Source organism: Sebastes umbrosus, chromosome 6 (assembly GCF_015220745.1).
Source record: "Sebastes umbrosus isolate fSebUmb1 chromosome 6, fSebUmb1.pri, whole genome shotgun sequence".
NCBI classification, from domain to species: Eukaryota; Metazoa; Chordata; class Actinopteri; order Perciformes; family Sebastidae; genus Sebastes; species Sebastes umbrosus.
In genome coordinates, this window is record NC_051274.1 from 11680492 (window position 1) to 11696231 (window position 15740).

Here is a 15740-nt window from a genome sequence, read left to right on the forward strand (position 1 = left end):
GTACTTTTTTTCTACTTTTTTTTTTTACAGTAATCAGAGCGTAGCTGTCAAGATAACAGTGTACAATAGGTGGTAAAACATAGCTAACTACCTCCAATTCTCTTGCAAAATGGTCGAGCCATACTGTCCACGCCTACCTTGCCACCTGCAAGTTCATATACGGCGGCGCCTCTTTTTTAGACATTTCCGCGAACAGTACGGCCAGATGATCAGGGCAGCATGTTTCTGGTTTGTTGGCATTATTGTGACCCATACAGACCTCTGCTAGCAAAACAACTTTACCTGCCTTGTAGCTTTCAAACAAATCTTTATGACAAACTGTCAACAGAATTGCCCACAGGAGATGACAGGCTGTTTTTTTTCTATTTTTATCAGGTGTAGTGGACTGACGATCGGAGCGTACATTAGTCATTAATTTGGCTTCATTTTTCACATGAAATACCAAAATGACTTTTTTCTGCTGCTGTGTATTACTGGGTGGAAGTTTTTAACAGCTTATCCGCAAAAAGCAGAACTGTACTGCACAATAGTATTAATGTAATGATGAAATGAAACGTCGTGAAAAGCTACAGGTATGTACAACATAACTACCGGTATATAAACCTGTGAATACTATAATGCGAAAAATATACATCAAAACACAAAAATCATTGAGAGTACAAATGTAAAATATTGAGGACATGTTTCATCCCTCCAGAACTTATTTACAACAAAACAGAAAAATTAGGAAATAAGTGCAATGTCACGTGACTACAAACACAAAAAACTGATAAAAGATGCATTGCTCACGTCAGAAAACAATATCTGTCAACACAAAGGTTGGAGTCATTCTGTGGCATACATTTTATCAAACAAACATATTTCTAACTTCATTAAGTTTCCTCTTTAAGACATTATGTTATCAGTGTAAATATGTCTTTAAAACTATCTTTGTGACCAAATCAACTTCATGGCCAACTGCGTCAGTTCATAGTTTAGGTCTTTTAGGTGAAAAAAAAACTGTATTTGAATTACAAGAAATTATTTTTCTAGGTCCAGATGCAGCAATGCAGAATACTCAAATGTAATTGGTCCTCATGCCCAAAAATATTAACCCAGTGTAAAAAGAATCATGGGATTAATTACTACATTTTGACCTTCATATGATTAATTCAGTCCTGCTTTTTTCAACCAAGGAACATTACACGAATCAGACCCCAACTACAGTCTAAAGATTTGGAGAAAGTCAACCATGCTTTTATCTCATTAAACAAATTTACTCTATCTGTATATATATCTATTGACTAAAAGATAAATAAAGAAAGAAGCACATTTAAACAGAAATATCAATTTATGTAACATTCTAACAATTAATTAATGGCTTCAACTAATTTGGCGTTCATTTTTAATATTTTTTTGCCGCATGTCATGACATATTTATTTATTTAAGGAGTCCTTTATCTATTTATTTATTTTTGACTTTGTCAGGTTCTGCCCTCCATAGTAATGCTCATTATAAAACAAAAAACACATTGTTAGATATATAAAAGTCAATGGTCCCAAGTTTGTTTTTGATGCTTAGCAGTTGTGGTGAAGTTAGTGTAACAATTGGCCAGAGGGTGGTGTCAAAGTCAGGTTTTTAACTAACCTATATAAGAAAGTTTATCACGGTATGAGCACAAAAGTGAAAGAGATGTGTTTGGCAGTGAGCATCGTATTTCTTTGAGAGGGTGGTGCAAGCAGGAAGTTAATCTTGCGTAGTTTGGGTGAGCAAAAATGGAAAAAATTAATGTAGGATGATATATGAAGTTACTGTGGAGTGGCTGCTCTGCAGGTGCACTGAACTGACACTAACAGGACAGGGGAGTGAATTAAGTCAGTGAATTGTTTTCATATTTGTAGGTTTAGAACTATTGGGAAAAAATAATTCAGTAATAATATTGAGTGTTTATTAAAAATATTCATAGATAAGAAAAAGCCACAACCATGACAAAATAATATACGAAGACGGAGATAACCATATTGCTTTTATGTGCCAAATCGAACAAAACTATTTGTATTTGAACTTATTAAAACAATAGTAAATATTTATCTAACTGCCTATGGCTGATTTATCAGTCTCTTGTTTTAAATTCACAGAGGAAAAGCTAATACTTGCCCCCTCAATAAGTAACTGGAAGTGAAATAATTCAAACGGTACTTAATTTACTTAACAGAGCATAAACCATTTATATAAACCCATTTATATAAACACTTACCATGATTAATACAAGTTATATTTATAATTCTTATCATTACCTTTTATAAGTGATTCTTCCTTCCCTCTAATAGAATGAATATACACTTAATATATATGTGGCAATTAATATATACAGTATAATGTTTAAATTTTACTATTTTTCTTGTGTTACACCTTCATATTTGATCTGAGCCATGGCCACACTATTAGAGTTTGTTTGGAGGCGGATGGCTGAACATCCGACGAGCTCGCTGGAGTAGTCGTCTGAGCCGAGCAGGAATATCTTCACTTCCATGGAGGTAAACCAGAGGGTTGAGAGCACTGTTCAGACACACAAGGCCACGACTTTATCTGTTTAGCAAGTAGACTCCATTGGACCATTCACGGCATATCTTCTGTTTGTACAAAACTCTTGACCAGCGGCTGAGGTTCTTCAGTACATGATAGGGGATGTAGCAAACAGAGAAGAGAAGAATCGTGATGAGCAACAACTTCAAGCATCTCTGTTTCAGTACCTTGTCGGTGGTATTTGTGCGGCAGAGAACGACAATCACATGTCCATAGCAGCCCAGTGTGATGAGGAATGGGATACAAAACCCAGTGAGTGTCCATCCAAGGCTGTATTTCAGGTAATCCTCAACATAGGCGTTACTGGTGGTATTCGTAACATTTCTCAGTGTTGTTTCCAGATGTTTTGCTGTAGAAACATGTCTGGAAGACTTTGAACGCTCACCAACAGCCAAACCATGACTGAGATCCCCACAGAGTGAGTGACAGTTATTCTTCCCATCACTCTCATTGGATGGACAATAGCCAGGTACCTGTACACACTTATACAAGTCAGGAACCCGATGCTGCCATATAAATTCAGATTGAAGCCAGAATCTTGTTATCTTGCAGAATGTATCTTCAAAGATCCATTTACTCCCCTTAAGTAGTACACCATCAAAAAGGGTGAGCGTGAGCAGATACAGGAATATCTGTAGTCCAAGGTTGAGAATGAACACATTGACGTTACCCAATTTCTTCCAGTTTTGGAGCAAAGACTTCAGTCCCCATCCATTAGCTACCAGGACCAATGATGAAGACTAAGATGAAAACCGGAGGCAGAAATCTGCTTTTAAAGTTATAGCTCATTGTTGACAAATTGTGTTGTTCATATTCTTCTGGAAAGCAGTTAGTATAGGTCCTTCTCTCTGTGAGTGTAAGATCGAATAGATAGTACCAGAATTACAGCATGGGTGGTGCAGACAAGACTTCCTCTTTCTTCTACACACCACATGTGAGTGCTGCACCCTGAAATGACATGGGTAGGGCTGGTTTGTCTGGTTTGCTGGTTTGTCTGGTTTGATTTTTTTAAATAGAAAAATTAAAGTCATCTAAAGTGAATCCATGATGAGCCAAAGTAACAACTTAGCCTACAATTACAGGTTTATATGTGATTGTGTGGCCTCACGTGTAGAATTTCTTTCTTTTTTCTGACACCTCTGACAAAACCTTATGAGAAGTTGAAACTGAATGTTGAGCTCCAGTAACCTACGCTTCATTTCTAACATGAGAGTTTAACAACATTAGAGAGAATAGGGGTTACACTTCATTTCAAAACTCATTTTGACAGGTGTGACTAATCCGCGTCCAATCACAGGCTGCCACGTCATACCGGAAACCACGCCCACCCCCACCCCCTAACACCGCCCACCCCGCACCTCCCCTGAGCCAATTGAGATACGTCGACATCATTATAGGCGGTCCCCCTTTCCCCTCCTCTTTTTTCCCACGCCCCTGGTGATGTTTTTCATCCAATGAGATAGGACCACGTGATCACGGGAAATTCCCATGGGTTTGAACCAATGAGAAGCGTGTGAACTCTTTTTGAGAAATCAATGAGAGAAACCATCCTAACCCATAACCTTTTCACCTTTAGCGCTGTGTAAGACGAGGGAAGCACAGATGCACATGTCGTAAAACATCTTATGTGAGGGATATGGGTGTCTGGATATGTTATGTCTGTCAAGTGGAGGTCTGTGTGGGCACGTACAGACATGTTCAGACATGTCTCTAACATGGTGGCTGTTGGGCATGGTGCTGTGGGGAAGCTCGCTGCTGCTGGGAATACTCAGGTCTGACATCACATGTGTAATTACTAAACTGAATACAAGGATAAGACTGGCAAATATCTTTATGTCTCTAAAATCAACAGTGAATTGGTCCTTCTAACAAGTGTTTCCTGTATAGACAAAGCCTGATGTATCTTATTCCTCTGCATCAGCTCCATTGTTGTCCAAACTATAAAAAAAACACATTGATGAGCGACACTTGCACTGAGTGACATGTTCCTTCATTACGATGAACACGGACACTGAAGTTTATTTTCAGTCAATCCCACAAACAATGTTAAATACTCACTAGAGCAGCTGTTCCCAAACTCTTCCATACCAAGGCCTCCCAAATAGCATTATTGCTTACAGCTTATTGCCAGGGCCCCCCCTTTTGCAAGATGGCTTTAAAAACCCATTGACAATACTACAGCAAACTCGGTTCTGATTGGTCAATCGCGGCGTTTCTACGGTTATTTCTTATAGCAGACCGTTGCTATGGGCGCAGTTCTGATGCCAGACTCTGGCAGACCGTTTTTGTGTCAAATTATTGATTTCTTAAGTAAATAGCCGTGAAACAACTGTAAAAACGGTCTTTCGCGGATAACGTTATCCGTGAAAGACGTCAAGAAGAAGGAGAAATCACAATCCATGCCACAGAAGAGGGGGACACTTCTTGTCAAAATATCTGTCCGGAAAAGAGGAAGAAATCCTGTTCCATAAACGAGGGAACTCCCTCGTTAAATCCTGACGGCCCATCCGATGAAAACCGTGTAAGAAAGTGTAATCAAAGAAAGGTAAATAATGAAAATTAAATGAAGGAAATTGCACGTTTATTTCACCACATACGCTGCATAACTTCTGCTCCGTCCTCCCGCCGGATGTTTGAATGAGCGGATACTTTTTGCTCCGCCCTCCCGCCGGATGTTTGAATGAGCGGATATGACGTAGAATATTTTTGTAAAAACTTTATTGTCTACTTTTTTCTCTCTGATTTTATAAAAAGTCCCAGAACTCTGATAGGAGACCCTATCTAGAGACCTTATTTATAGGCTGTATGAAAACCGTTTAATGAAAGGTGCGTGTCACACATTAACTGCACCAAGACACCGTTAAATCCAGATATGTCTTCTTCCAAGTGAAGTGGTGAAACATAAATTCACACAATTAAACGAACCTCAATTAACCCACTCAGTTTTATTTAAGAGATACAAATTGCCTTTATCTTATTTTGCCATGCTATGCTATGCTATAAACAACATGGCTGTGTTTATGTGGACACCATTGTCTTATATGCAGTTAAAACATTTTACATTGCATTTTACTGTCTTTCATTTCCCTTTTTTTGACATCTAAGATTAATAAAAGCTTTGATTTGTATTTTTCAAGTCCAACATTTCCTTGTTGTTTTATTCCCGTTCTGCTATACATGCAATGCTTCTTCCCCTGTGCAGAAAGTGATATTGTTTCTTTGTACAGTCGTATACCTGGTATGAAGACAAGAGATGGTAGATTATGGGAAAAACCAATAAACCCATCTTGCCTAGATTTGAATGTCATTTGTTTTTACTTTGCCCACTCTCCAAATGCCAAAAGATTTAACCTGGTGGGTTGACAATTTGCCAAAACCTCTCCTCAGTAAACAAGGTTCTTGTGAAATAAAGTGGCTTTAATTTACAAGCACTTAACAGCGTAAACATCTTGAACCTCATCAAAACAAATACCACATAGTGATGATTTTCTTTATTTTCGTGTCATGCACACAGAGTACCCAACCCTCGTGGGTTTACAAGACACCAAAAAGACAATTACAGTGGTCAAACATTTCATTCGATTACAAAATTACAGCTTATTTTACCGCTTGGTCTTTGGCTGCATGGTATGACAGACTGTGTGGCTGTCTCTATACAGCATTGAATACATGGGAATTTGATTAGCTATAAAGTTTTTTAGAAAATCTTACAAACCCTTCTGGATTGGAGATTTGCAGACTTTATGAGATAATCTAGAACAGCAGAGAAAAAATCTTTCTAAGATGTAAAAATAAAAACCTGAGGGAAAGGCTGAATGGTAAGGTGTGAAATGTAATTTCAATAGAGGTCTTTCATTGCAATGGCGAATGTAGAGCTGTTTTAGGGGGTTGTGTTACAAACATGGGAAAAAGACTTGCAACAATTCATTTGATGTTTTTTTAAGGAAATAAGTTTCCTTAATTTAATTTTCATTATTTACCTTTCTTTGATTACACTTTCTTACACGGTTTTCATCGGATGGGCCGTCAGGATTTAACGAGGGATTTCCCTCGTTTATGGAACAGGATTTCTTCCTCTTTTCCGGACAGATATTTTGACAAGAAGTGTCCCCCTCTTCTGTGGCATGGATTGTGATTTCTCCTTCTTCTTGACGTCTTTCACGGATAACGTTATCCGCGAAAGACCGTTTTTACAGTTTGTTACACGGCTATTTACTTAACAAAATCAATAATTTGACACAAAAACGGTTTCTGCCAGAGTCTGGCATCAGAACTGCGCCCATAGCAACGGTCTGCTATAAAGAAATAACCGTAGAACGCCGCGATTGACCAATCAGAACCGAGTTTGCTGTAGTATTGTCAATGGGTTTTTAAAGCCATCTTGCAAAGGGGGGGCCCTGGCAATAAGCTGTAAGCAATAATGCTATTTGGGAGGCCTTGGTATGGAAGAGTTTGGGAACAGCTGCTCTAGTGAGTATTTAACATTGTTTGTGGGATTGACTGAAAATAAACTTCAGTGTCCGTGTTCATCGTAATGAAGGAACATGTCACTCAGTGCAAGTGTCGCCTCATCAATGTGTTTTTTTTTATAGTTTGGACAACAATGGAGCTGATGCAGAGGAATAAGATACATCAGGCTTTGTCTATACAGGAAACACTTGTTAGAAGGACCAATTCACTGTTTGATTTTAGAGACATAAAGATATTTGCCAGTCTTATCCTTGTATTCAGTTTAGTAATTATACATTGTGATGTCAGACCTGAGTATTCCCAGCAGCAGCGAGCTTCCCCACAGCACCATGCCAACAGCCACCATGTTAGAGACATGTCTGAACATGTCTGTACGTGCCCACACAGACCTCCACTTGACAGGCATAACATATCCAGACACCCATAATCCCTCACATAAGATGTTTTACGACCTGTGCATCTGTGCTTCCCTTGTCTTACACAGCGCTAAAGGTGAAAGGTTAGGGTTAGGATGGTTTCTCTCATTGGTTCTCAAAAAGAGTTCACACGCTTCTCATTGGTTCAAACCCATGGGAATTTCCCGTGATCACGTGGTCCTATCTCATTGGATGAAAAACATCACCAGGGGCGTGGGAAAAAAGGGGAGGGTAAAGGGGGACCGCCTATAATGACGTCGACGTATCTCATTGGCTCAGGGGAGGGGCGGGGTTAGGGGTGGGGTGGGCGTGGTTTCCGGTATGATGTGGCAGCCTGTGATTGGACGCCGATTAGTCACACCTGTCAAAATGAGTTTGACATGAAGTGTACCCCTATTCTCTCTAACATTTATGTTATGCCTATTATATTACACGGCTTTGTTGAATACTTAATTCTGATTGGTCAATCAAGGCGTTTTACGGTCTGCTATTTCTTTAGAGCACACTGTTGCTATGTATAACAGAACGTTGCTATGGGCGCAATTGTGGTGTCGGACTCTGACGAACCATTTTTGTGTTAAAAACGCTTCAGGGTTTATTTCACAACAATGGCTGGCTCACTGTACATTATCCCTTACATATTTCTGTGTCAAGGGGCAGCTCCAAGAAGTAGCCAGCTTCTCATTATTCAGATAGATTCCTTCAAGATAAAGAAGAGGATTTTATGCCTCTTTATGCTGTTCTCGTGAACGCGATATTTCAAGAACACCTGGAGGGAATTTTGGCACAAATGTCCACTTGGAATCAAGGATAAACTGATTAGATTTGGGTGATCAAAGGTCAAATGTCAAGGTCACTGTGTTTTTAGCCATAATTCAAGAATTAATATGCTAATTATGACAATTTCACACAAATGTCTAACAGGATAAATTGATGAAGTGATGACATTTTGGACAGACATGGATGTAAACTGTAAAGCTGGGCATACACTATACGATTTTAGTCCGTTTCTGGCCCGAATTTTGAGCCACACGACTCATTTTAGAGTCGGACCGAATTTCAGCTTTGTCGGGCGTCGTGTGCCGCGCAGTGTACGGGGAGGGGGAACCGAGGACCGATTAACTCCTCCCGACCGGCCGTCGGACAGTCGGATGAATTTCTGACATGTCAGAAATTTTGGTCGGCCGTCCATAGGCTCTCGTACAGTTGAAGCAGAGCCACAAGCCGATTCCCCAACGTTAGTACTTTTTTCGACTTTTTTTTTTACAGTAATCAGAGCGTAGCTATCAAGATAACAGTGTACAATAGATGGTAAAACATAGCTAACTTACCTCCAATTCTCTCTGCAAAATGGTCAAGCCATACTGTCCACGTCTACCTTGCCACCTGCAAGTTCATATACGGCGGCGCCTCTTTTAGACATTTCCGCGAACAGGACGGCACAGATGATCAGGACAGCATGTTTCTGCTTTGTTGGCATTATTGTGACCCATACAGACCTCTGCTAGCAAACAAACTTTACCTGCCTTGTAGCTTTCAAACAAATCTTTATTGACAACTGTCAACAGAACGCCCGCAGGAAGGGGAGCGAGGGCTCTTCCATCTAAAAAGGTGAAGTCTGGCTTCCCTTGTGCGAAGAGGCATGATAAAACAATCCACACCTGACGCTGGGTCATTTTTAGCCCTCAATGCATGGTCATATCCCCAGCATGAAACACACCTGTCATGCCCATCCTCCATTGGCAATTTAACACTATAACCATTTTAAACAGGAATGGCCTGCAGTGTCTGCCATACTGACTGGACAAAGGAAAACAATTTTTTTTTCTTTTTGTTCATTTTTTTTTTTTTTTTAAATCCAAAGAGTGCCTCTCTTTCGCACTCTTTGTCTTTATTTTATTTTATTTTCCCCAGAAATTAAACAACTCTCTAATACCCAGGAAGTGATGTCTCCAGGTAGCCAGTTCTGTGATGCGTTGACCCGGAAGCAGCATATGAGATTGTTTACATCTTTTTTTCTTTTTTTTTTTTAATGCCGGCTGCTACTGCCAGCAGCGTCTCTTTCCTCCCGGGACTCAGGTGCCGGCACGGGGACGCCCGCTGCGACTACATTTTGTAGCCGCAGACTACGTGTTCCGTACCCGCCGGAGCAGGGCAGGAACACACACACATACACCAGTGAACGTTCGCCGCTGTAGCCGATTTAACGGCACAGCTGACAAACTGCAATACGTCCTGGAAGCCCCGGTACCTCGGTCATCCGGATTAGCCGCCACACAGCACACCGGAGACCGGTTCTCCTTTCTTCCTTTCTATTCACACACCGGTCAACATTCGCCGCTGTAGCCGGCACAGCTGACAAACTGCCTCTGGACGTGTTAGCGACTTTCGCAATACGTCCTGGAAGCACCGGTAACTCGCCACGCAGCACACCGGAGACACGGTAACCAGACAGGGACAACAGCAGTCCGGGGAGGCTGCCAGAGACAGACGCCCGCTCCTTACACCAGGTAAGTGGACTCGATGCTGTAACCCTGATATTCTGGTTTGAGTTAAGTTTTTTTTTCTCTGTATCACACGCTCTGCACCAAAGTGGAGATCAAAATGGCAATGATCCCACGCCAGCGCATGCGCTTTATAGACTCGCGTCTGGGCGTGGCCGGCAGTGCCGGTGTGTCTTAAAAAGTATCCCCATTCCCCATACATATGGAATATGTAAGCTGGAGAGATAGTCTCGATACGATAGAGAACGGCCCGCAGGAGATGTTTTTTTTTCTATTTTACACGTATAGTGACTGACGATCGGACTGTACATTAGTCATTAATTTGGCTTCATTTTTCACATGAAATACCAAAAATGACTTTTCCTGCTGCTGTGTATTACTGTGTGGAAGTTTTTAACAGCTTATCAGCAAAAAGCAGAACTGTACTGCACAATAGTAGTTCATGAATGATGAAATGAAACGTCGTGAAAAGCTACAGTATCTACAACATAACTACCGGTATATAAATCTGTGAATACTATAATGGGAAAAAATATACATCAAAAACACAAAAATCATTGAGAGTACAAATGTAAAATATTGAGACATGTTTCATCTGTCCAGAATTATTTACAACAAAACAAAAAATTAAGAAATAAGTGCAATGTCACGTGACTACAAACACAAAAACTGATAAAAGATGCATTGCTCACATCAGAAAACAATATCTGTCAACACAAAGGTTGGAGTCATTCTGTGGCATAAATTTCTATCAAACAAACATATTTCTCAATCATTGAAATTTTCTCTTTAAGACATTATATTATCCGTGTAAATATGTCTTTAAAACTATCTTTATGATCAAATCAACATCATGGCCAACTGTCGTCAGTTCATAGTTTAGGTCTTTTAGGTGAAAAACAAACCTGTATTTGAATTACAAGAAATTATTTTTCTAGGTCCAGATGCAGCAATGCAGAATTATTCAAATGTAATTGGTCCTCATGCCCAAAATATTAACCCAGTGTAAAAAAAACCCATAGGATTAATTACTACATTTTGACCTTTATATGACTAGTTCAGTCCTGCTTTTTTCAACTAAGGAACATTGCACGAATCAGACCCCAACTACAGTCTAAAGATTTGGAGAAAGTCAACCATGCTTTTATCTCATTAAAAAATGTACTCTATCTGTATACGTATCTATTGACTAAAAGATAAATAAATAAAGAAGCAAATTTAAGCAGAAATATCAATTTATGTAACATTCTAATAATTAATTAATGGCTTTAACTAATTTGGCGTTTATTTTTTATATTTCTTTTTGCTGCATTTAATGACATTTATTTATTTATTTATTTATTTAAGGAGTCCTTTATCTATTTATTTATTTTTGACTTTGTCAGGTTCTGCCCTCCACAGTAATGCTCACTATAAAACAAAAAACACATTGTTAGATATATAAAAGTCAAGGTCCCAAGTTTGTTTTCGATGCTTAGCAGATGTGGTGAAGTTAGTGTAACAATTGGCCAGAGGGTGGTGTCGAAGTCAAGGTTTTTAACTAACCTATATAAGAAAGTTTATCACGTTATGAGCACAAAAGTGAAAGAGCGAGTGTGGCAGTGAGCATCGTATTTCTTTGGGAGGGTTGTGCAAGCAGAAAGTTAATCATGTGTAGTCATCATCAATCATGTGAGCAAAAATCTGAAAAATGAATGTAGGATGATATATGAGTTACTGTGGAGTGGCTGCTCTGCAGGTGCACTGAACTGACACTAACAGGACAGGGGAGTGAATTAAGTTAGTGAATTGTTTTCATATTTGTAGGTTTAGACATATTGGAAAAAACAGGTCAGTAATAATATTGAGTGTTTATTAAAAATATTCATAGATAAGAAAAAGCATCAACCATGACAAAATAATATACCGAAGACAGAGATAACCATATTGCTTTTTATGTGCAAAGCGAACAAACTATACATATTTTTAACTTTATTAAACAATAGTAAACATTTATCTAACTGCCTATGGTTTTATCAGTCTCTTGTTTTAAATTCACAGGGAAAAGCTAATACTTTAAAACATTTGAGTGATTATTCATCTCTATTTATTTGCTTATATACCTGTATATCTGTCTACAAATCAAAGTTTAGAGTATAGGCTACATGTTGAACCAATTGGATTAAATCCTTTTCCTTAACAATGCAATAACATTTGAATTCATCATATACCAACAATCTATCACAGCAATAATTTCTGCCCCCCTCCTAATCGCAGCACTTACAAACCTCCAATCGCTTCTTTTGATTGAGTTTAGTCCCATCTAACTCCATGACCACACAGCATTATAATGCCCCCTCAATAAGTAACTGGAAGTGAAATAATTCAAACGGTACTTAATTTACTTAACAAAGCATAAACTTATTAAACCCATTTATATAAAACAGTTAACATGATGATACAAGTTATATTTATAATTCTTATCATTACCTTTTATAAGTGATTCTTCCTTCCCTCTAATAGAATGAATATACACTTAATATAGATGTGGCAATTAATATATACAGTATAATGTTTAACATGTTACTATTTTTCTTGTGGTACACCTTCATATGTGATCTGAGCCATGGCCACACTACTAGAGTTTGTTGGAGGTTGATGGCTGAACATCCGACGAGCTCGCTGGAGTAGTCGTCTGAGCCGAGCAGGAATATCTTCACTTCCATGGAGGTAAACCAGAGGGTTGAGAGCACTGTTCAGACACACAAGGCCACGACTTATCTGTTTAGCAATGTAGACTCCATTGGACCATTCACGGCATATCTTCTGTTTGTACAAAACTCTTGACCAGAGGCTGAGGTTCTTCAGTACATGATAGGGGATGTAGCAAACAGAGAAGAGAAGAATCGTGATGAGCAACAACTTCAGACTTCTCTGTTTCAGTACCTTGTCGGTGGTATTTGTGCAGCAGAGAACGACAATCACATGTCCATAGCAGCCCAGTGTGATGAGGAATGGGATACAAAACCCAGTGAGTGTCCATCCAAGGCTGTATTTCAGGTAATCCTCAACATAGGCGTTACTGGTGGTATCGTAACATTTCTCAGTGTTGTTTCCAAATGTTTTGCTGTAGAACATGTCTGGAAGACTTTGAACGCTCACCAACAGCCAAACCATGACTGAGATCCCCACAGTGTGAGTGACAGTTATTCTTCCCATCACTCTCATTGGATGGACAATAGCCAGGTACCTGTACACACTTATACAAGTCAGGAACCCGATGCTGCCATATAAATTCAGATTGAAGCAGAATCTTGTTATCTTGCAGAATGTATCTCCAAAGATCCATTTACTCTCCTTAAAGTGGTACACCATCAAAAATGGGAGCGTGAGCAGATACAGAATATCTGCTAGTCCAAGGTTGAGAACAAAAACATTGATGATCTTTAGCTTCTTCCAGTTGTGCAGCAAAGACTTCAATCCCCATCCATTAACTACCAGACTGATGATGAAGACTAAGATGTAAACAGCAGGGAGAAATCTGCCTGCAAAGTCAAAGTTGACACGAGGACAAGAGGATTTATTCATTCTGTCTCCTCCGTAAAAGCAGTAAATATTGTAAAGCAAGTATGCTATGGCGCAGAGAATGGTTGAAGTAGCTGGGGCAATTTGTCTTTAAAGGGTGCTTCCTGTGGAATATTATTCTTAGTTAACTTATCATTGCAAGATTAAACAGGAAATGCATGTCATCTACCAAGGCGGGTAGATGCAATGATAAAATGGTATCTTGAAGTTGAATGTGGTTGTATGACGCCACATAGTTCATGATTCATGATTAAATAGAAAAGTTCAATGTGAATTCTGAAGAAGGGTTGATCCAATGATTAAATGACACACAGGATGCATGTAAACATATTTTTATCTTATGATGTAAAATGCCCCTTTATGAAAAGGAACATAGCTCCCAAACGCCCCCCCTCTTGTGGTATTCACAACCTCGTAAGTGGAACGTTTCTGAAAGCTCAGAGTTTAAGAGATGTGACGTGTTTTTTGAAGTTGTCAGAAATGGCAGGGGCCATGGAAGTTAATTTTTCGATGCATAATAAGTTAATATATTGTATTTTTAGTTGTATATTGTTTTTATTCGTAATTTTATTTATTTTATAATTTATAGTCATTATGCCTTTGTATTTTCCTACATTATATTACCCATTTGCTAGCTTTTCTATTTCGCAGTACTTTTTTTTCCGCAGCTGTGTCGATTTCTTCGAATTTTGGTTGCCGATAAAAACAAGCCAACCAACAAAATAATGACTTTTGTTTAAAGGGACTGTTTGTAACTTTTTAAGCGTATAAATGTACCAGGTCGGGACACATGAGCATGCATATATATGCGAGCACGCATATATATGCGAGCGCGCATATGCGAACGCGTGGCCGGCGTCACTGCTACTCTGTCTGTCTTAACTCACACACCGCGCGCGTTCTCGCTGTCTCGCTCCACCTCTAGACGTGAACGCGCGCTCAATCGACACTGCAGAAGAGTTAGTTTAGCTCTGAGAATATCTAGTGAATGTACAGTGGACGTTTGTGCAGAAATAACTGCTGCAGCTCCTCCAGACCAACAGAGGTTTCCCGTGTCTTGTGAAGTGACGGGGATCCGCAGAGAGAAACGGTATTGTCTCTGACCGGGTGCCGGTGTCTTCCCTGCTCTCTCCGGCTGCGGTCGGGAGGCGATAACGTTACTCGCTGCAGAGCCCCGCTGCCTTAGCCGGGGTTGAAGCAGGAAAAGCCAACACTAGAATCAGCAGTGATTCACGGAGAGACCTTCGTCTGGTCAGCTAACATTACTGCCAAGCAGGTGAAATATAGAGTAATATTGTGTTTTTAGCTGACGTGCGTCGCCTCACTGTTTTGAGCGATGCTTGTTCATGTCTATTTAGAGTGAGCAAGCGCGAGCAAGCGCGAGCAAGCGCGAGCCCGACGCTGACTTTCGTTGACTTAACGGCCACAGGTGTTGCTGTTAACAAGCATTTCTGAAAGAGACAAATAGTCCCTTTAAGCAATCAATAGATTTTCTCGGAAATCAATGTCGTGTTCATACCGCCACAAAACATTATGGATATTGATCGACTGATCCATTTGGTCTCACAAATAGTGTCCTCTTTAACTAACAAAGACAAGATTGTCAAGAAAATGAACATAAAGAAAACATCTGGGGAAGTATAGCAGTTTAACTTGCTTGTGATGGTGAGTAGTTGACAAACGAGGGGTAAACGTAATTCGTTGTCAGGGTAACGAATGGAGAACCATTCATTTCCAAGTGCATTGGATTATAAGTTTCAGAAATTATATGTGGTTGTTGTGAAAGGTATACTGTAAAGCCTGACCTTATAGGACAAGCAATAGCTGAACTTTAATTAGGCCTATTATTATTATTATTATTATTATTATTATTATTATTATCAGCAATAAAGGTATATGAGCTCACTGCCTTTCCTTAAGAAATCCACCGATCCCCAGAAGTATTACAGCTGACCATACCATACAACTGACCATAAAGCCTTGTACTGTAATAAAGGCCATGTATCACACAATAATCACATATACTGTATATGATAACACATTTAGACTATGTTTAGTCCAGTCATGATGAATGGTCAAAACCAATGCAATGAGGATCAGCATTGACACTCGTTATGATGACATGCTTATTTGGTGCCACCCATAGGAAATGCGACCACATTGTAACTTTTCTATACAGTATGGCACACTACAAGCCCATCTCCAGTGTGTAGAGGTGAG

At 39.5% G+C, this 15740-nt stretch overlaps 1 protein-coding gene and 1 pseudogene across 1 annotated transcript; both read right to left on the reverse strand.

Annotated features, from left to right (window-relative positions):
• Positions 1-2424: 2424 nt before the first annotated feature.
• On the reverse strand, positions 2425-3355 carry LOC119490611 (annotated as a pseudogene).
• An 8880-nt stretch (positions 3356-12235) lies between these two features.
• Positions 12236-13888, reverse strand: LOC119490101 (P2Y purinoceptor 1-like). The gene has a single exon (XM_037773310.1). It carries the CDS (start codon positions 13521-13523, stop codon positions 12522-12524), a length of 1002 nt encoding a protein of 333 aa, XP_037629238.1. The 5' UTR covers positions 13524-13888; the 3' UTR covers positions 12236-12521.
• Between the last annotated feature and the right edge of the window lie 1852 nt (positions 13889-15740).